Source organism: Lactuca serriola, chromosome 9, assembly GCF_051521515.1.
Source record: "Lactuca serriola cultivar US96UC23 chromosome 9, Lser_US96UC23_V15, whole genome shotgun sequence".
NCBI lineage: Eukaryota > Viridiplantae > Streptophyta > Magnoliopsida > Asterales > Asteraceae > Lactuca > Lactuca serriola.
In genome coordinates, this window is record NC_136416.1 from 124,575,046 (window position 1) to 124,598,836 (window position 23,791).

At 31.6% G+C, this 23,791-nt stretch overlaps 1 protein-coding gene and 1 long non-coding RNA gene across 3 annotated transcripts; both read right to left on the reverse strand.

Moving 5' to 3' along the window:
- Positions 1–547: 547 nt before the first annotated feature.
- On the reverse strand, positions 548–3,118 carry LOC145077084 (uncharacterized). Its single transcript, XR_013692941.1, has 3 exons — positions 2,968–3,118; positions 1,450–1,575; positions 548–961 (listed from the first exon to the last, which is right to left on the reverse strand). It is a non-coding gene; the product is annotated as an uncharacterized LOC145077084 (long non-coding RNA).
- A 1,538-nt stretch (positions 3,119–4,656) lies between these two features.
- On the reverse strand, positions 4,657–15,109 carry LOC145072103 (Chaperone DnaJ-domain superfamily protein). Of its 2 annotated transcripts, XM_079018481.1 has the most exons (7): positions 14,643–15,109; positions 14,275–14,316; positions 14,042–14,167; positions 7,263–7,513; positions 7,059–7,095; positions 6,838–6,895; positions 4,657–4,971 (listed from the first exon to the last, which is right to left on the reverse strand). In XM_079018481.1, the coding sequence occupies exons 1-7, from the start codon at positions 14,826–14,828 to the stop codon at positions 4,895–4,897; spliced, it is 777 nt and encodes a 258-aa protein (XP_078874607.1). In that variant the 5' UTR covers positions 14,829–15,109; the 3' UTR covers positions 4,657–4,894. The 2 variants fall into 2 exon arrangements, with proteins under 2 accessions (XP_078874607.1, XP_078874608.1); XM_079018482.1 differs by lacking the exon at positions 14,275–14,316.
- Between the last annotated feature and the right edge of the window lie 8,682 nt (positions 15,110–23,791).

Here is a 23,791-nt window from a genome sequence, read left to right on the forward strand (position 1 = left end):
TCTCACTCACAAGTCTCGTTAACTCCATCGATTTTCCAAAATTATCCATTCACAACTCTATGATCATCTTTCAATCTCCAAATAAAGAATGGAGAAAATCCTCGTTGATTACGTAGATGTCCCTATTTTCTAACCATGACTTAAACCGTGGTTCCAACACTTGGATGTTCCTATTACCTAACCATGACTTGAACCCATACACTAATGGCGTTGTCCGTAGTGTTGTTAACAATAGAAGACAAATCTCACATGGTTCAACCACTGATACATTGGCTCAAGTCTTACTTGACCCTTGTTTCCTTACACCACTATAGAAGCCCCCAACATAAGATGAATCCCACATGGTTCATCATTTATTGGTTTTTTTTGTCAAAAAGTAAAGCATTTTGGAAGCCCCAAATAGACTAAAACGTAATAATAACAATTATTGTAATATCACACCAATTGTCATTATAACTTAAACGTAACATCACAACAATTGTATTATTACATTTTAGTCTATTTGGGGCTTCCAGAATGCATTAGTTTTTGGCAAGACAAAAACCAATAAATGATGAACTTTTTGATAAAGATCGAAACACAATCTTATTGATGGATAGCTTGTAGATATACCAAATTAATAGTTTAATAGTTTATGATGGATAGCTCGTTGACTTTTTTTTACAATTAGAGTTAAAATTCTTCATGGTTTTCAGTACATAATATCGAGTTAAGTTTTTTAAGCTCGATGGTTAATTCTTCATGGTTTTCAAGCCCTATTGTAACACTCTAATCTTCCAAATAAAATTTTCATTTTTAAAATCACATAAACTCGATATCATATTTTCCAAAAACCACAAAATATATAAATTGTCAAAACACAAGTCAACGAATGTTTAATAAAATCCCAGAATCCTCAAATCATGATTTCTAACTGATGTGTACAATCAAGCTGCCGCCTTCCCGCGATCCTGAGAAGTACCTGAAACACATATCACACAACACGATAAGCACGAAGCTTAGTGAGTTCCCCAAAATACCACATACACAAATAATAAGCCTCTCATGGCTATAACTCGGCATGGACCCTCCAGTCATGCGTCTCGTCGAGTCCCTTAAGTCCCTTTTCTCATTTAGGCGTTTTTATGCAGAACTAAGGTCCCATACTCTAGATCTAGCCTCCCAATGCTGGAAAAACCACATAAAGCTGCAAGCTTTACGTCCATGCATGACATCTAGGGCTCAAAATGCCAAAACAAGCTCTATAGAGGGCTTAATGCATGAAAGCTTGCCACTAGCTTGATAAAGCTTGGATCTTTAGGCTCAAGGGACCACATATTGTTCAAATCTGAAGTCTCAACTCCATGGCAAGCTCAAACAACACAAGGACCCAAAGAAGGATGGAAAAAGGCCATAAACTCCCTAGAAAAGAGATCTAACCAAACAATGATCAAGGTGGTAGCTTTATACCTTCAAACAAAAGCTAGCAATGAAAGAACATTGGATCCAAGAGCTCCTTCTCGTCCCAAGCCTTTTTCTCCTCAATCTTCTTCCAAAAATGCACTACAATATGCAATATTAGCCCCTCTTTCTCTCCTACAAGCATATAGCTCGATTAGGGTTTCTCTTAGAGTGTTAAGATGATAAGGGAGGCGAAAATGAAGGCTTAATGTCCTTTAAATAGGACACAAACCCTGAAAATTAGGGTTTTCACACTTAGCTCCTACTCGTCGAGTTGGGATCCTCCAACTCGTCGAGTAGACTCTGGAAATTACGCGACCATTAACACTCTCTACTCGGCAAGTTGGGGCCTTCAACTCGTCAAGTTTATCAGACAACAAGAATATAAATTAATTAAATATTATACCTGAGAGTCGGGATGTTACACATATTGTAAAGAAACAAGGGTCAAGTAAGACTTGAGCCAAGGTATCAGTGGTTAAACCATGTGGGATTCAATTTTTCTTGTTAACAAAACTATGGTCAATGCCTTAGTGTATGGGTTCGAAATAAGGTTTGAGTCATGGTTAGGTTATAGGAACATCCAAGTGTTGGAACCGTAGCTCGTAGGTATACCAAATTAATATTTTTAATAGTTTATGATGGATAGCTTGTTGACTTTTTTTTTAACAATTAGAGTTAACATTCTTCATGGTTTTCAGTACATAATATCGAGTTGATTTTTTTTACCTATGTTGAGTTTTTTAAGCTTAATGGTTCATTCTTCATGGTTTTCAAGCCCTATTGTAAGGAAACAAGGGTCATGTAAGACTTGAGCCAAGGTATCAGTGGTTAAACCATGTGGGATTCGTATTTTGTTGTGAACAACACTATGGACAATACGAATAGTGTATGGGTTCGAAATAGGATTCAGGTCATGGTTAGGTAATAGGAACATCTGAGTATTGGAACCATGGTTTAAGTCATGGTTAGGTAATAGGGGCATCCACATAATCAACAATGATTTTCTCATTTCTTCATTTGGAGATTGAAAGATGATCGTAGAGTTATGAATGGATGATTTTGGAAAATCAATGGAGTTAACAATGCTTGTGAGTGAGATTTTTGTTGTTGGGTTTGACGACGACAATAAAAACATACGGTGCGCCTAGAAGAGCGTAAGAAAGAAGACAGGGAATGGTACATATTAAGTTAGATCATATAATATATATTAGTTTAAAGGTAGTCTTCAGAAAAGTCCAAATATTTTGGTTTATTGGTAATAAATAATGAAAAAGCCCTAAAATTTTGATTAATTAATGAAAAAGCCCCAAAATTTGGATTAATTAACGAAAAAAGACGAGATATCGGCTAAATCTGTGAAACCAGTCACGAAGGGTTATTCCGAAGTTTTAGCCGATAATCTGTCTTTTTTTGTAAACAAAATTTAATTTGGAACTAAATCATAAATTGACCTAAAATATTAGGATTTTATCGGAGATTTCCCTTTTAATAAAATTGAAATCTAAAATCTAAAAATTGGCATACCATTAAAATGATGCAGGGTGCATCTGGAATCATATTTCCGATCATAAAAGCGGAAGGAGTACGTCAGATGTTCTTCCCTTCGACCATGCCTGCATATTACAGAGCTCCCTGTGATCTTAATTACAACATAAGAGAATGCTAAATAGAAAGTTGTTCCTTAATGTTGTTAATCGTAAGATTCCTTGTTGATTTAATTGCCAAACATACAGTTAACTCGGTCCAGTCAGACCTTTTTTTCTGACTCGGTCCGGGTCAGCTGGTCAGCTTGTTTGATTAGAGTTCTTTGCACACCTGATTCAGTCCACAACCACTGATTCGGTCCTCAAAGAAAAAGTAGCTGACTCGGTCCTTCGCACTAGTTTCACGTATTTGCCCTTCTCTATCTCTTTGCTCCTAAACGGCGTGACTTCTTCTTTCTCCTTCTCCTTCAATCCACGAACAACTTCTTCTTCCACCACTACTAATCCTCTTCATCTTTAATCGATTTTGAAAGTGAGTGCTAAGCGGCTTATTAGGTAAGGGTGTTGAGTTGTTTCAATCATCAATCGATTTAACTCTTCTGGTCAAAAGGGTGTTGAGTTGTTTCAAACACATTGAATTTTATGTATCGTTGCATGGAAATGGGTTATGGTGTTAAAGAATCGAGTTTTGAAGATCTTGGAAATGGTGGTTTGATGATGTATTATGGGTTTGTTAAGGAAAGTCAAGGTGGGTGTTATGGGTCTCCTAGATCGATTTTGTATGGGTCTTGGGATGAGAATGAAGATGAAGAAATGGTGAAGAATTGTTGCACACCAACTGTTTGACAAAATTGTTGCTAATAATGTTTGTTATTTTTCTAGTTTTGTTTAGTGTGTTTTATGAACTAATTTGCAGAATTAATAAAAAATTTGGGAAGTAATCTTGAGACATGGGTTCTTAGATCTACCTTTGATGACAAACATAATGGTTGCGTCTTTCCAGAAAAGCTTTATGATAAAGAAGTCTTCATGCTCTAATAACTGGTAAATTCAAAATAGTTTGCGACTTTTTAGTACATGTTTACAAAGAGTATTTGTAATGGTAAAATTGAAATAAAAATTGTTAACTGTAACTGAATTTAACATTTGGGTATTACAAATCAATTTGATATTCAATATTTAATAATTAAGTGTAATAGGCATATGCAAAAACTAATGTAACATGTGTTTTCACCACAAAACAAAACAGAAAGGTAAAATGATCATTTCCAACACTCAACACAACCAGTCAGATACGTAATCAAAACAACATGGTTTCAGTCAGAGAAAAAGTTAGGCATGACTTCAGTCAGAGAAAAAGTTAGGCATGACTCAGTCATTTCTGATTCAGTCAGAAACTATCGGCCCTGCTGGTAAATGATTATATAATATCACTGTCTATGCAAATGATGATGTCTTACATGGTGCCAATAATGAAATGAAATGTGGATGTAAAACAAATGTAATGAATTCCAAAATTTAGATTTATACAGAAAATAGGTACATAAGCATCCTAATTAATATCCAGCATTTATATGCAACATATCAAAGTATGTTGCCATTTTTACATCTATTCCAAACTTCAAAACTTGAAATTTTCAAATGTAATTATTAGAAGCATTAACTAGTATTTATGTGAACCATTTACTTGAAAATTTTGATTTAAGTGAACAATTTAAAAGCTCAAGTGTTTAAAAAATGGAGAAATATAACCAACATCATCGTATGTTGTAATAAAGTTTTCCTAATCTCACCTAAATTTTATTTTGCCTAACATATGACTACTCTTTTTGCAACTATATAACAACTGAATTGTCAAGAACAATAACTCCCCAAGAACCCACAAAACATTACATCGGGGGATTTATATAATATATATGTTACACAATGTCTATAAAAAAGAATTTCATAATCATTCTACAGCTTCTTTATTTCATGTTTTTCCTTTCAGACTTTATGGCCTCATAAGATGTCATAACCTCCTTGAACCTTGCTTCAGCAACATCTGCAGCATTACACAATTGTCAGTTTCTTAACACCAATCACTTGCACATCCTCATATAAAATAAAATTAACTAAAAAATTCACTTGGACAATGAGTGCCACGTCAGCACATTTAACCAGTCAACATTTTGGTTGAGTGACTTGACTGACTGGAAAGTTTAGGGACCTAGGATGAACATGAAATGGAATAGTTTTTTTTGACATTTACTGACTTTAGCACTTATTAAAGTAAATGATTGTAATACAAGATAATAACTACAAAAACCCTAAATGACATAAAAACCTTTTTACCTTTTTCAAAAAAATACGTTTTTACCCTAACATCACTTTTTTGTGCGTTAAAACCAAAACTTTGCATTTTTTTTCTACTTTTGCCTTTTCACCGGTTATAGCAAGTTTCCAAGTTACCATGAAATCAAATTTGTAAGAAAACCCTTAAGTTTATAAATCTGTTATTTTTTTCATATTATACATACGTATTCATGCAGAAATAAATGTATTTATACACAAAAAAGGTATTCAATTAAACATCATATTTATGTTTTTCAAATTCAAAAATTTCTTTATATTCAGGTTATAGTTTAAAATGTAAATACATATTTTTACATTTATAAAAGTATAGAAGTATATAAACGTATTTTTATGTATTTAGAAGTATAGATATAGTTTTTGGAAGTATAAATATGTATTTTTACATTTCTTAGAAGTATAAATACATTTTTTAGCAATATTAATACGTTTTTAGAAGAGTATATAGAGATATTTTTATGTATTTAGAAATATTACTTCCAAAAAACATATTCATACTTCTAAAAATGTATTTATACTTCTAAAAAACGTAAAAATATATATTGAACTTCTAAAAATGTAAAAATACGTATTTATATTTCTAAAAATGTATCTTTACTTATAAATACATAAAAATACATATTTATACTTCGAAAAAACAAATTAATATTTCTAAAAATGTATTTGTACTTCTAAAAATATAAAAAATACATATTTATGCTTCTAATATATATATATATATATATATATATATATATATATATATATATATATATAATCATACAAATACGTATTTATACTTCGAAAAACATATTAATGTTTCTGGAAAAAAGTATTTATACTTCTAAAAAATGTAACAATACGTATTTATATTTCTAAAAATGCATCCATACTTATGAATACATAAAAATACATATTTATACTTCTATACTTATAAAAATACGTATTTACATTTTATGCCGTATAAATAGGCAAAAAAACCAGCACATAAAGAAATAGCATTTAAAAAAACATAGATTGGATGTTAAATAAAAATAAAAAATCGTATGGTAACCTGGAAACCTGCTATAACAGATAAGGGCAAAAGTAGAAAATAAAAACTTGCAAAGTTCCAGTTTTTTTAACACACAAAAAAAGTGATGTCAAGGTAAAATTACTTTTTTTTTTTTTTTTTGAAAAACATAAGGGCTTTTATGTCATTATCCGTTTTAGTAAACAACATAATCTTATAAATAAACAAATTTGACCTCAACACCCTTGAATAATTTCAAACAGAGCTATAAATTCTTATCTAGGGGGTGTTTGGATAGGAAAAAAAGAGGGTGCTTATTGCTTATTGCTTATTCCCACAACAATAAGCTAACTTTGAATGTTTGGATAAAATCCTTAAAAATCAGCTTATTAAGCTAAATAAGCTAATTTTAATAAGCATCTCTCCCCATGCTTATTGCTTATTGCTTATTCCCACCACAAATAAGCTAATAAGCAATAAGCTAATAAGCTAATCCAAACACCCCCCTAGATTATACATAAAGTTAGATAATTTCAATAAATGAATAATTATGTAAAATGTTCCTACCTTTGTTTTCTTGATTCTGATCAGGGTGAAATTGCTTTGCCTTGCTCCTGAATGCTGTCTGCAGCATCAAGAAAAAAAAAAAAAACAGTTTATATCTATGCAGCACACATTACATATATATACATCTGGAAAAAATCTTTAAATCTAATACAAAGAAATAATAAAAACAGACATAATAACGTAACAGTTAGTGAAGATTTAATTAAATATTTGTCATTTACCTTAATCTCATCATCTGTGTACGGTTTTGTCCTCGACCTATTTACAAGAAAAAAAAAATAAAGAGTGTTTAGTTGATTTCAAATGAAAATTAAAGATCATCATGTAAGACTGTAACACCGGTTTGTCAAGGACAGGAATGTACATATTATTTTAATTTAACAAAAAATAATGTAATGTTATATTTAAGGCAAGGTTTAGTTCACCTGCTAAGACCCAAGATTGCATAATGGTGTGACAATGAATAATTTATAGGGGAGCGAGGAGTACGAGGTTCCCTAAAGTTACTTCTATTTCCATGTGCTGTTTCAGTTTTCCAGTACCAATCTTCCCTTTGAAAATGTTGATGATATCCGCTTGCATTTGCATTACCATTATTTTGCCTCCAACTCTCATAACCCCTTTGGTGTTTACTTTTTTCCCGATTGAACACGCTTTGCATGCGCCTTATACGCTCCTACCAACAAACAACATGAATCATTTTACTCACGCCAAACAAGCATTAATCAATAATAAACACACACACACACACACACACACACACATATATATATATATATATATATATATATATATATATATATATATATATATATATATATATATATATATATAGGTTCAAATGTTTATAACAAATATTGTGTGTCTAAATGCACCAATCAAAAATTAGCAAAATATTAAATAATTCTTTAATTCAATAAGGGTATTTTGGAGATTTTGTATTCTCAATTAATGGAAGCTTTTAAATGAAATCTTATAATTAAAGAAAGAAAATAAATATTTGACCTAATCTTCCTTTTATATTACTGGAACTTCTTATCATCATCGATACACGCCTCCCTCTTCCACCTCCAACATCAGATCATTGTCTTTACCCTCTCATCTATGTCGCTTTTGGATGGTGCTGCCTCCGCCCCCATCGTGTTTATTTCGTGGGTTTATATCAAGATCGTGTACATGTCTCCTCTATTATGTGGTGTTATAAATTCAAAATTCAATTCAAGTACCTTCTAGTAAATGGAACCGACAATGAGGAAAAAATATTCAATTCATTTGGATGGTGGAGTTGTTGGTAATCGGCAACATGGAAAGCATCCACACAGGTAAATTAATTTTTTTTCCTAATCGCATAAGCATTATCTTTATTTATTGTTTTGAAAATCTAATTTAGTATCTATTAACCAATCCCAAATCTCAATTTATTTCTCAGTTCAAGATTTCCATGGATGATTATTGGTTTATGTGAACTATCGATATTAATATCAAATATAAGTTGAAGTATAAAAAAATATTAGTTGTCGTATTAAATTCCATAATTTACAAAATGCAAAATACTAGAGTTGCATGGTTGCATGATACTTTTTTTATATATTATGTAATTCAATCTTATTGTTTGTCAATGTATTCTAACAGAATACTAATTTTTTTAGGAAAATAAAATAGACAATATAGTATATTCTATAAGAATATATATAACGTTTTGTGAAGTGTATTCTCTTAGAATACACTAAATTTTTTCATATTTGAAAGTTGATTATGTTTTCTTTTTGGATTTAGGTTTTGAAGAAACTATCGTCGATGTGGAAAATGAAGAAAACATGGAGAATGAGAGTATTTTAGTATAATATATTCTGCTAGAATGTATAAAGTGTTTCTTAATTATAATATTCTTTCAGAATGGATTAATATTTTTTTCTTTTTTAACCATTCTTAGTTTTAATCTTTAAGAATAAATGTAATTCTTAAACCATTATTAGTCATATTTTTTTTTCAGAATGTATGTAATAATCGTTTTATAATCTTATTTTTTACGAATTTATGTAATTAGTGATTCTTAAAGAATAAAATCAGTATTCTTTAGAAAATATTATTCTTGATAATATGTTGTATAATTCTTTAAACATGTTAGTTATAAAAAAATATATTGGATGGAACTATATTCTGCAAGAATAAAGTCAAAATTATAAGGTAATTAATCAAAAATATCTGAATTGGAACTATATTCTGCAAGAATAAAATCAAAAATATGTTTACTACTTAATTGTTGGCATTTTATCATTCTGACAGAATAAATTCGGATTTTTAAATTTGAATTAATTTAAAAAGTTCATATTTTTAAAAAAGAATGGAATTAATTATCCTTTAAAATTCCGAAATTTTCCTTTTTTAATATAAGTTAATGGACCAAACTACCCTTATATTAAAAATTGTGTGATTATATGGTACATGTTACCCTATAATAATATCATAGACTCTCAGATCATGACCACTAGTTATAATCCATCCGTTGGTCCAGATTTGTGCATAAGGGCACACAATATATGCTATGAACAATTGTACCTAGCCCTATATATATATATATATATATATATATATATATATATATATGAAGCAACCACAGTTGTGTTGTACTTCATTCTTTGCTCAAAGATGCCCTACTAACAATGCAAGACTCCTACTTATACACCCTAAATCAAGAGAAATGGTGCACCTGTTTCACCATATATATCTAACCATGACCAGTTGACTTCTCCTTCCTTTGCAAAACTAATTGTTATAACCACAACCACCAACAGTTATTAGTGAGGAAGCATCTATTCTATGTTATATGCATTTTATTTAGTATCAAGTTGTCCTCTAGAGCACAGTTTGGATGATTTTCTAATGTTCTCCTAGAGTTTGAAAGGTTATATTGTCTTATTTGAGCATCTTATTTAGTAGTCTACTCTAGTATTGTATAAATAGATAACTTCATTTTCATTTGTAGATATCGTTTAACTTGTGTAATCTTCTCTCTTGCAAGGAATAAGGATTCTTCAACACTAATACTAGTTACTACATTTTCCTATTTAGCTTTTGTTTTATTTTGTTGCTTTTATCACCTACTTTTTCCGAAATTTTCCTTTTTTAATATAAGTTAATGGACCAAACTACCCTTATGTTAAAAATTGTGTGATTATATGGTACATGTTACCCTATAGTAATATCATAGACTCTCAGATCATGACCACTAGTTATAATCCATCCGTTGGTCCAGATTTGTGCATAAGGGCACACAATATATGCTATGAACAATTGTACCTAGCCCTATATATATATATATATATATATATATATATATATATATATATATATATATATGAAGCAACCACAGTTGTGTTGTACTTCATTCTTTGCTCAAAGATGCCCTACTAACAATGCAAGACTCCTACTTATACACCCTAAATCAAGAGAAATGGTGCACCTGTTTTACCATATATATCTAACCATGACCAGTTGACTTCTCCTTCCTTTGCAAAACTAATTGTTATAACCACAACCACCAACAGTTATTAGTGAGGAAGCATCTATTCTATGTTATGTGCATTTTATTTAGTATCAAGTTGTCCTCTAGAGCACAGTTTGGATGATTTTCTAATGTTCTCCTAGAGTTTGAAAGGTTATATTGTCTTATTTGAGCATCTTATTTAGTAGTCTACTCTAGTATTGTATAAATAGATAACTTCATTTTCATTTGTAGATATCGTTTAACTTGTGTAATCTTCTCTCTTGCAAGGAATAAGGATTCTTCAACACTAATACTAGTTACTACATTTTCCTATTTAGCTTTTGTTTTATTTTGTTGCTTTTATCACCTACTTTTTCCTTCTTATGATACTTTACGCGATAGGTTGACTTAGTTTTGATCACTTAGTGTCGCATGATGAGCTTGTATAGACAAGTTGGTGACAAATGGTATCAAAGTAGGCTCGTTCAAGAAATGGAAGAAAAGTTGATAACCGAGTTCAAGTTTGTTGAGTGGTGACAATGATAAAGGGGGGAGTGTTTCCTACGCCATGAACCACATCGAGTGCAGCATTGGCCAAAGACAACAAGTTTTCAAAGAAACCCGACTGAAACAAAAGAGAATCGTCGAATGAGGAGGTATACATGGGATCAATGTAATTTGTCAATGCCATCAAAGCTAAAAGGCAATTGCCTATCATAAAGGTCCTAATCAACATGAAAATAAAGGTAAGCAAGGTAGAGACAAAGGGGCTCCGATTCATGAGCATAAGGTTGAATAAGATACCCACGAGAGTGTTAGTCGACACAGGAGTATCTTATAACTTTGTCTATATATATGAGGCTAAGAGATTGGAGCTCAAGACAATTAAAGAAGGTAAGTTGATCAAACTCATGAATGGGATTACAAGTTTTTCCTATTACAGCAGTGAATACTCAATAGAGACTAGATGGAGGATCCGCAAGGCACCAAGAGTAGAGCCATTATAACGTTGACCATGCATGACATGTCATTTCTAGTCTATCTCTTTCTATTTCTATATATGGAAAGTTTCAAAATCATAATATAATAATCCATAAATTGCACTAAAAAAGAAAAAGGAGGTTTGTGATGATGCATATAAAGGCCGATTTGGGCAAGAAACTAAGATGCATCAAGGTGCCAAACAAGATCAAAGACGAGACGTCCTTAGGGAGTACAAATCCAGGGACAAGAGATGAGAGACCTACACCAAACAACAAGCACTTGTGTGGTCACAGGGGTGGTAGACAAACAAGATGAAAGCGGTAAGTATCAAGGCATGCTAAAGCTCAACCGTGAGACTTCCCAATGAAGGGGAATCAAGTAAGCCAACACATATGAATACAAGATACGGATCAGATCGAGTTGTGCTAAGACATAGACACGATGAGGACGCCGTGAACTTATGTGAGGGAGAATGTCACAACCCAAATTCAAGGCCTAAAAGTTTTAGACCCACAACACAAGTCGAAAGCATTTTATAGTGTTCAAGACTTCTTAAAAGGATGGTGGAAGAATGTTAAAAACTTCTAGCCCTAATACTGAAGTTTGTAAAGAATCCAATGTAAATATCCAAAATAAGAGTCTTTAGAAAACGTCGATTCAAGTACATGACTCTTGAATCTTTATATACTTGTCTCTTCGTTTACATGAGCTAAGGTATAAAGAGCAGGTCCCTCCCCTTTCATTTGTTCATAGCCCTTAACTTGCATATCCTCTCTCTTGTAAGCATTCCCAAAGAATAATACTATGTAGTTTCCCTTTCCCAAAAAGTTTTTGTATTATCGTGTTTCTTTTATCACCTTATTTTTTTTCCTTATCGACAAGAACGGTCAGAGGTGGCTTAGTTTGGGAGCTAAGCACCGCACGGTGAGCTCGTGGAGATAAGTTCTTGACATCAGACATACTTTAATATGATAAGTCATTGCAAAGTGGTTGTATTTACCGAGGAAGGAGGTGTCGTGTTAGTTGGTTTCTCTTATGCAAATTGTGTCTATTGGATCGATCGATTACGAGATATTGCGAATTACGGTATGGTATTAATAAGAACTAAGAATTAAATGAATAGAAATTTGATGAAGAATTGTGACACATGAAGATGAGAATCAAAGAGAATGATGAAATTGATAACAAGAGTAACACAATTGTTCAAGGGAATCCTCCTTCTCTCACAATCCTAGGTTGGAGCCAATACAAAACGTATCTAAGTATCAAAATATCTGCACACCAAATAATGGAATCCTCTCCCCTTTTTATTCAACTCTCTCTCTTTCTTCTAATAGATTTTGACCACTTTTCCCGATTTACCCGTGGTCCCCTTCTAGAATAATCATGCCATATCTTTACTTTGTTTGTGTGATGCTTAAGTAGTTCTGATTTCATATCATTACTCACTCCTTCAAACAAAGTCTTGTCCTCAAGAATTGTTTGCCTTGTACCTTTTGTCTACGGAATAAACCATTGGTCTACTTGGTCTTGATAGTTCTTAATCGTATGAGTAACCCAACTATGCGTAGTAACCACCACAAAAAACAACACATATTCTCAATTTTAATTGTAAAACTTGCTCTATAGAGACCAATATTGCCTTTGTAAACAATGATACTTGAAAGACCACGGCCCAAGGGTACCTACCCTTGGGTTGCTTCAAAACTCCATCACAGCCTTGCCATTGGTCCCACCTAGCTTTAACTCGTACCCCACCCATTACACATTGAATTACCATTGGCAATCTTTGATCATGCGCATTTTCCAAAGATGATTTTCCAACAAACCCACAGAAGGTGGAATTATACTAGAATTTTGCACATGGAAACCCAATCAATGTTGCCAACTTCAAAAACTAAAGCCTTCACCACATTTGAACAACTACTCAATTGAGTGTTTAAGTTTACACGTTGTTCAGCAACCCACACCACATGCCCATCACCAAACTTAATGTTAATACCACTAAATATAAAGGAAATCACACTTAAATCCATTACCTATCCACATTCACAGAAGAGGTAATTGAGGGTATTCCCACTAACTACAAGAAATTACCACAATTATCACAAGAATATCACAAATATTTCCTTCTATATTTAAGGTTTTATCTCCCACTTGAGAACTAGCCCGCCCGGACTCTAAAAAATTTCAAGGCTTGACAGGACCCAGTGAAATTGTCTTGTCATGTACATCTAAATCAGCCTGCTGAGAACGAGATTCCATAGAAATCAAGGTGAAAAGATCAACAAGTCAAGGGCAAGTCAGACCAATGATATTGATAAGAACTAAGAATTCAGTGAATAGAAACTAGATGAAGAATTGTAACAAATGAGGATGAGAATTCAGTGAATCAATCGATTGTTCCAGGAAATCCTCCCTCTCTCACAACCAACCCTAGGTTGGAGCCAATACAAAACTTATATAAGTATCAAAGTATATGCACACCAAACAAATATTATTTGCAACAAGTTGGGCATGACTAAATTGAGGAGTGTTAGATGATGCATATGTGATACGGGTTCTGTATGATCTCAGTGTTATTTTATTGTGGTTTCTGTTTCCACATAAAATGAGAGTTTAAGCTCAAGTTGTATGATGTAACAAAATATTCAAAGGATATAATTACTTATAAACTCAAAACATGATGCAAAAAAAAAAGCAAAAACAGAGAGGCTATGAAGAGAAACTGACCACTCTCTCCAGCTCCTCTTCATACTCCTCCTGCATACGACGATTATATCTTTTCCAAGCCTCCTCTTGAAAACCTGATCGAAAAGATCGACCAGTGGCACCTTTCCATGACTGTGACCTGGTAATCTTGCATGATGCAATAATCATAATCAGTTTATCCACCCGAATGAACAGAGATTAAGGTATAACTATCAACTATCAATTATCATGTATTATTTTCTAGTTTATGCTACCTGAGAGTAAACCCAATCAACCGTCTTCCGCATATGTCCAACCTATCAGATTGTTTCAGTAATCATAAATACCCAATTCTATACAAACATATGCCATCAAATATCAATGCCTCTACTGAAATTTGTTTTCATTTCACCAAGAATCACACACTTTGTTAATAATCTCTAAGCTTGTTAGCTATTAAGTGAGTTGTAAAGAGCTAATGGTTTGTCGAATGAACCAAAATCTCAACATATTAAGATACAGAAATTCTACTTCCAATCAACAAAGCTAGCTAAAGTATCCAAATTTCATAACCACACAGTTGATGACTTGATCAATGAATCCAGACAAGCACAAAAAGGTAAAAATATAAGAAGATGCATACAGCGAGAGTAGTGGCAGTAGCCCCGACTAGTCCGAAGAGGAGAATCCCCCAAAGCCCCATCTCTTCTTCTTCCTTTTTATTGCGCTGATAGGGTCTGTTTTGTTGCGTGGTTCTTGAATTACCCCAATTAACTTTACCTTTATCGTCGTCGTCGTCATTGATTTTCTTCTTGATGTCTTCCGACATAGGCAGAACTCTTTCTTCAAAAATTCAAGAAATTGAAGTTGAACCCTAGAAGCATGGTCGTATTCGAATGTTATACTACTAAGCACCGCCTCGTTGAGATTGATGCACACTGTGACCTTCGTACTTTTCTTGGCTCCAACGGCGGCGAACGGTGATGATCCAAATCTCAAAGTCCCCAAAATATTTCACCTTCCAAGAAGAGCGAATAGTGATAGAATTGCGTCGAGAGATCGAGATTTTAGAGGACGGGGGATGTCGTCGGAGGAAGGGCAATGGTTCTTATGTGGTACACATGAAACATTAGTTTTTTCATCTAAAATAATTCTTTTTTTATTTTGTATAAATTTCGGTTAAGTTTTTTCTATAAATTTAGTTTTTGATATTTTTTTTTGTAAAATAAGTTATAGTTGTTATTTTTTAGACGTTCAAATTTTTAGGCTAAAAGATGGTAAGTGCAAAGAATATCAAGGATGCGTGAAGAAGAATGTGGAAACAAAGAGAGGGGAAGCCTCCCCGCTTCCTCTCTAGTGTTTTGATTAGCCAATTTTTTTTACGTCGTCAAATATATATATATATAGGGTTGAGTTCATGTGAGACAATGATATTTTGTGAGACGTGGGGACAAAATCTGAACCACTAATCTATAATAATCTATGGGTAGAATTAACTCAAATTAAAACAATAGAGGCGGTGGAAATTTGCAATTTGATCAAACTTCGGGATTAGAGGAAGGACACGGAGGGGTAGTTTTGACAATATACCTTTTATCCGTCAAAATAATCCACCGTCATTCAATATCTCTTCATGTTATATCTTGCTTCCTCCAAAAATCCTTCTTCACAGAAGAACTCAAATTTAATCTCGATTCAGATTTGTGCATTCAAAACCCTAGAAACCGATTCATAAATCTTTCATCTCTTTCTAAATTCAACAATTTGTTTTTGATTTTAATATGGTTTGCACTTCACTATGATAAACACATTGAAACAATCAGGGAAATGCCTCATTCTACAAAAGCATATTATGATTATACACTACTTCACTTCGCAAAATAGGTATTAATTCAAACCTTTAGAGTTCAGATTGTGTAATTAACCTGCTGAATAATTCTTGTTCTACATATTCTAATTTGGAAAACCCTAGTCGGTCAAATCAAAACCCTAGATCATATCCACATTTTTATCCATTCTCCAAATCAACTCAATGTTTCTCAAAAAGAGTTAATTTCGCTAAGTTTGTGTCTTCTCCTTCACTGTTTTAATCTATTTTGAGGATTAAATCATATATATGTTATTTTTATTCACCGATCAAATGAGTTATGATTTTTATGTGGGAATCTATCTTTCGTTTGATTATTTCATGTTAAAATAGAATACATATGCTTCTATCATCGAAAATGGCTACATCAACACGTGATTCAAAATCTACACCATAAGATCATCTTGAGGACATTATTACCAAACCATGTCAAGATATTACAAGTATTTCAGCTATAACCTCATATCAAATTTATGTTTTTGTTAAAACCTAATTGTTTTGTGTTTTGGGGACTTGAACTTTCTTGCTTTTCTAAAACCAAATCTGTTATTTTGTTTGATTAATTACATCATTCAGCAAAACATTTAGTAAAATAGTTTTTGATAACTTGATATTCTAGGTATTCTGATTTTATAAGTCAAATGTTAATTTCTAATTTAGTTTCAGATGTTACTTTGTTGGAATAATTATATGATATTGTAAAAAAGAATTTAGTAAAATAGTGTTTAATGTCTTGATATTCTAGGTATTCTAATTTGATAAATCAGATGTTACTTCCTAATTTGATTTAAGATGTTGTTTTATTAATTAATTAGAATTTTACTTCCTAATTTCATAAGTCAAAGCTAATTCATATACTAGAATTAATATATGATATGGAATGAGGACCGTTAATTGAATTTATAAAATGAGATGCAATGGAATGAGGACTGTTGATTGAATTTATAAAATGATGCAACTATATTATACTTATTCTAATTTGATAAGTCATAACTTACTTCCTAAATTGATTTTAGATGTTATTTGTCGCACCCCGAAACCGATGGCGGAAACGTTCCGCGGCGGAGGACGTCATGTAAAGTATCACAACCAATGTACATAGTAAGCATAGTAAACACAACCATTACATTACATAGAAATATTTACATTTGTTTGAAAGCAAAGTATTACATGTTATATATATATATATATATATATATACACATCAGTATAACAAAAGTAAAGACGAGACTTCTATACGCTCCATCTTCTCCAAAAGAAAGCGGGTTACCTGTTTAATGTGAACCTGAGAATACAAGCAGTTTTAGAAATATCAGCATAAAGCTGGTGAATTCATAAGTGGTTTGTTTCTAGTGAAAGAAAACGTTCCTTTAAGTTTGTGAAAAGTTGTTTCCCAAGAAAATCTCATATTTTCTCATAAAAGAAGTTTAGTTATCCATTTGTTAAACAACCTGTTTATGACAAGTCAAGTTAAGTTATCCCACGAAAAACCCTTATTTTCCTTAAAAGTTGGTGGTTGGTTATCGATCCGAAATAAAGCGTATAAGTATCTACCATACTTGCAATGTTAAGTAAAGTTTCCCTGAAAGTTCGGTTACTCTAGGAAAGTACATTAGTTTTAACACGTATATAAAACAAATCAGTAAGTTCTGAACTAATACCTAAGGGTATTACTGATACCCTCTAGTAATCAAACAGTTATTACTTTGAGGTTAGTTCACTAAGTTCATTATTACTTAAGAGTAAATCTCCATTATCTAAGTTGCGAGTTCCGTAACGATACGATAGACTAGATATGGCAATAAGAAGTCCATTATCATTTTATGACTTTTGTCACCCGTAGACCTGCCGGTCCCACTGTAGCGAGCAGCAAGGTGCGGGGTAGTCAGCCCCGTATAGATCTATACACTCAAGTCACGTTCTCCCTCCAGGAGATTCTGGTTACAGGGTTAGTCCTTCACTGAGGACGTGTCTCCAATCTTAAGAATAACGAATTTACAAGTAATCATACGGAAAATCCAGTTCTATGAATGGCATGAAATCCTTTGTGAAATATAAAATATAACATTTTATAATAAGTTTCACAATTAGTTTGAAAACTAACTCTGCAAGTTAGACGGTTGATAATACGGTTTTCAGTGTTAAAAGCATACTAAACATGTAACATTTCATACGAAATAATAAGATTGAGTACAAGATTTCCTTGTACTTTTGCTTGTATTCCCCCCTGAAAACATGAAAAACACGGAAAATTGTGTAGGGTATGAACTCACCAGACGAGAAATGTGCCGGTTAGGATGCTAAGTGTCAGTTTAAGGCTTGAACACGCGCGAGGTTCCTATGTAACATAAGGAGATACATAATTGTATCTAATTAGACTTTGAACTACTAATTATGTATGAAAATACACTCCAAGGCGCGAAAACACTTTATCTCAAGTGTTAGGAATGATCCGGGTTGCATCTAAGGGTGTGTAGGGCCTAGATAAGGAGTTTACTCTTCAAGAGTAAAACCGTAGGGGTGTTTACGACCCAAAGACCATATCCCCATGAGTTTATGGCCGTAAACTCATGGGTGGTGTGTTCTTGGATGTTTAAAGGTCTTACAATGCACAAGGGAGGATTCTAAGGTTGAATCAAAGGCTTAAGAAGTGATCGGGACTTGAATTGACCTTGGAAAAGGGGTTTACGGTTCTTGAAGGACCCTTAGGGAGTTTACGGTTGTAAACACATGAGTTTACAGCCGTAAACTCATGTTTGTCCAATCTTCATGTGTTTTGGTGGTTGTAGGTTAAGCATACAAAGTTCTAGACCCAAATCTAAGCCATATAAGGTGTTAAGGGCACTTAAACACCCTTTGGAGGTGTTTACAGTTTTGGGAGACCTTACCAAACCGTAAACTCAAGTGTGGCTCATTTGTGTATGGTTTGGTGCATCACATGAAGGAATATAAGGTTCTAGGCACTCATGGAAGCTTTTGGAGGTGTTTAAGGGGCAATTTAACACCTTAAAAGGTGTTTATGGTCTATGAAGGTGTGTTTACGGTCCAAGAATGTTCTTGGGCCGTAAACTCATGTTTACTACCCAAATGACATGATTTTGATGTTCTAAGCTCGTACATGCAAGTCCTTAAGTCTTTGTTAAACACTAGAAGGGATTTGGAAGGGTTTTGGGGCTTCAAAACCCTCTTATAGGAGTTTACGGTTTTGGGAGGTGTTCCCAAACCGTAAACACAAGTTTTTGAGTGTTTTAGGTGATTTAAACATAGATTTGCATGCTTAACAAGTTAAACAACAAGCTAGGATAGATTACTTACGATTTTGGAGCTTGAAGGGGCGTTTTTGGATCAAAACTCGAGTTTTAGAGAGAGAGTAGAGAGAGAAAGTTATTAGGAGGTGGGAAAAAGCTCAAATGAAGGCCACTCATCCTTTAAATAAGGCTTGAGTTTGTGGCCAAGTGGGAATCCACCCAATACCGACGTTAAACGGGGGTTTACAATTTTACCCGATTAAATTGTCATAACCCGACTTAGTTGTAACTAAAACTTTTCCAAATGAATATTGAGGGTGTTTTAACATGTTTCTAATGTGTTCCGACACTTATGAAGTCAAAATAAAAGTCCCAATTTAATTAACTTAATCCAAAAGTTAACGGAAAATTTTAATAAAAATAAATTTTATTAACGGAAATGGGATACAGTGACGGAATAAATTTAGAGTTGTCACATTATTTTACTTTAGTAATTGGATTATATAGTAAAAATTTAGTGAAATATTGTTTGGTAACTTGATATTCTGAGTATTCTGATTTAATAAGTCATATGGTACTTCTTAATTTGATTAAGATGTTACTTTGTTTGATTAGTTAGATGATCCAGTAAAAATACAAGTAAAATAGTATTTGATAACTTAATATTCTAGGTATTCTGATTTGTTAAGTTAGGTGTTACTTTATAAATTTGATTTCAGATGTTATTTTATTGATTAACTAGATGTTACTGCTTACTTTGATAAGTCGAAACTATAATATTTTTTGAGAATTTGTTATTCTATCTTGACATAATCGAATTCATCTCTTTATGTTTTAGTTCAATAATATCTAATTCAAATTTGGATTCTAGATAATGTAGATTCTAAATCATCTTTTGTAATAGGCTTCATGAAGTTATTATTCTATTTATTCAAATTTATGAATTTTTTTTCTGAAATTTATATTATAGTTATGGTTAGTGTTTGATCCAAATTTACTATAGTTGGGGCTAGAAATGAATTTCTTTATTGTAGTTTTGGTTAAATATTTTTAAAATTGTTTATTGTAGCTAGGATTAGTGTTTGATACACATCGAAAGCTAATGAAATTATTGGTTTAGGTTAGTGGTGTTTATTAACATAAATGTTTGATTAGGTGATTAGGTTATCTGATCTTTTGTATATTATATAATATTAAATCTCTTCTTTGAATTATACTAGATATTACAATCAAAATTAAAGGACTATAAAATTTATTTGGGGAAAGTACCATGTGGACAGTTATGTTTTTTTGTTATTTTATCTCATAGATTCTACTTTGTGTATTGTTAATAATGCTTGAATCATATTAGATTTGTGTAAAATTAAATGTGAAAATAAAATAAAATTCTCTATTTGTAAATTATTTATTAAACAATTTTCATATTGTTAATTATTGTCAGAATGTTAGAATATTCTGGTATAATAAATTGTTTGTTTATATCCTAGTTTTATTGTTTTAAATGGAACTTCAGGATTAGAATAATGGTGCGGAGGGGCAGTAAGGGGATTTTATTGTCTATTTCATTCAGGTCGTAAAAACTTTTTATATCCTCTTCGATCTTCTTCATTCTGATCTGCAAAACCCAAAGTAACCTCGATACGAACACCAAAAATCGTCTGATTCAATCTCAATCATCAACATCTTCTACTTCGTTCTGATTCGGAGTTTCAACATTGTTATTTTGATTCTAAAACCGAATCAAGTTCTCGAGCATCAACATTCCTGAATCAAATGAAATCGAAGCTTAGTTTTACAACAAATAGATCATTCTACAGAATCGGATTCATATTTTGCATCAAGAGTTAATCCAAGTGATGTATAATACTATAATTTCTTCTTGATTTTATATTTGTGGATGATTTTGAGTTAAAATATTCTAATTGTCGATTTTATAATATGTATGTGATTATGAGTTGATGTATTCATCTATGAGATTTCTTCTCATTCTGATTCTACTTTGCACCGATCTTCCAAAACCCCTAATAAAACCCTAAAAATTGATTTTGATTCACTGTCATTTTGATTTTAAACGTTTTTATTCATATTCTGATCTTGAATCATGTTTCTGCCAATCCTTCAACTGCTACTTCTTCTCATGATTCTTAGTTGAGGAAGGATTATTCTCATCAGGTAATAAATGATTCCATTGACTCATTTTTGGCTGTTAACAATTTCAATGTTAATAAATCTACAATCCAAGCTATGTTATTATGCATAAATGAAGTTATTCACAAAATCTGTAGAGATATTCTTGGAATTTGAATTATAATTTGATTCAATATCTTAGTTTGTTTGGTTTATCTTATTAGTTTCATACTTCTAGTGTCAGTTAGGTGTTTGGTAAATTTAGTGATCGCCCGCTAGGTGTTCAACATAATGCACTCTGTATTGATTTCATATTTTCTGCAATAAAATTGTTATTGAAAATGATAGAATGTTATGCAAACATAACTTGCTTCCTAAATTGATTTTATATGTTATTTTGTTTGAGTAATTGGATTATCTAGTAAATATTTAGTGAAATGTTGTTTGATAATTTGATATTATAAGTATTCTAGTTTGATAAATAATATGGTACTTCTTAATTTGGCTCAGATGTTACTTTGTTTGATAAGTTAGATGATCCAGTAAAAATATTAGTAAAATAGTCTTTGGTAACTTAATATTCTAGGTATTATGATTTGTAAAGTTAGGTGTTACTTCATAAATTTGATTTAAGATGTTATTTTATCGATTAACCAGATGTTACTGCTTACTCTGATAAGTCAAAACTAAAATACATTTTGAGAATTTGTTATTCTATCCGGACATAATTGAATTCATCTATTTATGTTTTAGTTTGATAATATTATATTCAGATTTAGATTCTACATAATGTAGATTCTAAATCATCTCTTGTAATAGGCTTTAGGAAGTTGTTAAACAATTTATTCTAATTTAGGAATTACTTTTCTGAAATTTATATTGTAGCTATGGTTAGTGTTTAATGCAGATACACTATAGCTTGGGCTAGAAATGAACTTCTTTATTGTAGTTTCGGTTAAATACTTTTGAAATTATTTACTGTAGCTAGGATTAGTGTTTGGTACACATTGAAAGCTAATGAAATTTATTTTGACGTGTTCTTAATGCGATTCTGATGTGTTCTTAATGCGACAGATGGAAATTTATTCTGGAACGGTAAGTGGAAATGTGAAATAATGACTTGGGTAAAGAAGGTTTTCTGCAGAATAAGAAGCATAAAAAATAGTTATGCTTTAACCAATCAGATTCCAATTCCATAAGAAAGTAACTGACGAAGCGAAGGAATAGGGAAGGGTTGATAAGGATGGTCATTAAAAATGATGAAGGAATGGATCGATGCAAGAAACATACTGGAAGGACGTGAATAATTTTTTTAGAATATTTGAAAGTCTTTGATTATGAATGACATGGTAGTGTTTTGTTCGTTTAAATATTGGTTATCTTTTTTTAGTTTTGAACAATAGCTATGGTTGTTTCAATGACCAGTGAATGTTTCACAAAATAATAGTCCTTGTTAAAAAATAGTTATGCTTTGATCAATCTGAAATATCATACTTTTTATGATCAAATGTTCATTTTTTGTTATAGTTCATGTACAATATTCTAATAGAGTAATGTTATAGGTTTTCTGTACATTTATAATATTCTATTAGAATAATGTTAAATGTTGATTTTACATTACAATAATATTTTAGAATTTATAGATATATGTAATGTTAATAAAACTTACTTCCTGTGTATATGAGGAATATTCTAATAGAATAATTTTATAGGTTGTATTTTCATGTATAATAATTTTATGTGAATAATGTTCTATGTTTTAGAATATTAGAATATTAGAATATTACATATATTATATTTTTATGAACACTTAAATATTAGAATATTTTACTAGAGAAAAGTGGTCTCATGGTCTTACTGTCTCAAAAAAATTGACATTTCGAACATTCTATTAGAATAGTGTTAAATTTTGTTGGTTTTTATAGATTTATATGTAATGACCTTTTTACAAAAAAAATGATATTATAATTTATAGATATATGTAATGTTAATAAGACTTACTTATTATGTATATGTAGAATATCCTGATAGAATAATTTTATAGGTTGTATGTTCATGTATAATAATTCTTTTGGAATATTGTTCATGTATAATAATTATTTTGGAGTTTGGAAAATGTGATCAAGCAAAACATCTTAACTTGGAGCAAAAAAGGAAGAAATGGAATGACGGCTGTTGAATTGGTAAAATATTTAGAAGTGTTTAATAGTTAATAAATATAGATTATCCTTTTTTTTGAATTGCAACTATGTTTTCTATATTTTAAACAACATGAACAGTTGAATCTTTGCTAAACAGTAGTTATGGTCCGAAGGTTTAAAGATTGGTGAATGTTTAATAAAATGATATTATGGTTCAAGAACGGTTATGCTATAAATAATAATACATGAAATTTGTAGTTAATGTCGTATAATGTTAGTAATATCTTTCACATACTAGATAAGCTTAAAATTAAAGTCTGTATGTACAATATTATAGTAAAATAGTATATATGTTTGTCATTATAAGAAGGAGATGTATGTTATTCTAATAGAATAATGTTATGTGTTA

Coding starts and splice junctions, on each gene's coding strand:
- LOC145072103 (XM_079018481.1), bottom strand. CDS start 14,828: ATGTCGGAAGACATCAAGAAGAAAATCAATGACGACGACGACGATAAA. Junction 7,514..14,041: donor AAGAGGAGCTGGAGAGAGTG/GTCAGTTTCTCT, acceptor GTTTGTTGGTAG/GAGCGTATAAGGCGCATGCA. Junction 6,896..7,058: donor ACACAGATGATGAGATTAAG/GTAAATGACAAA, acceptor TTGATGCTGCAG/ACAGCATTCAGGAGCAAGGC.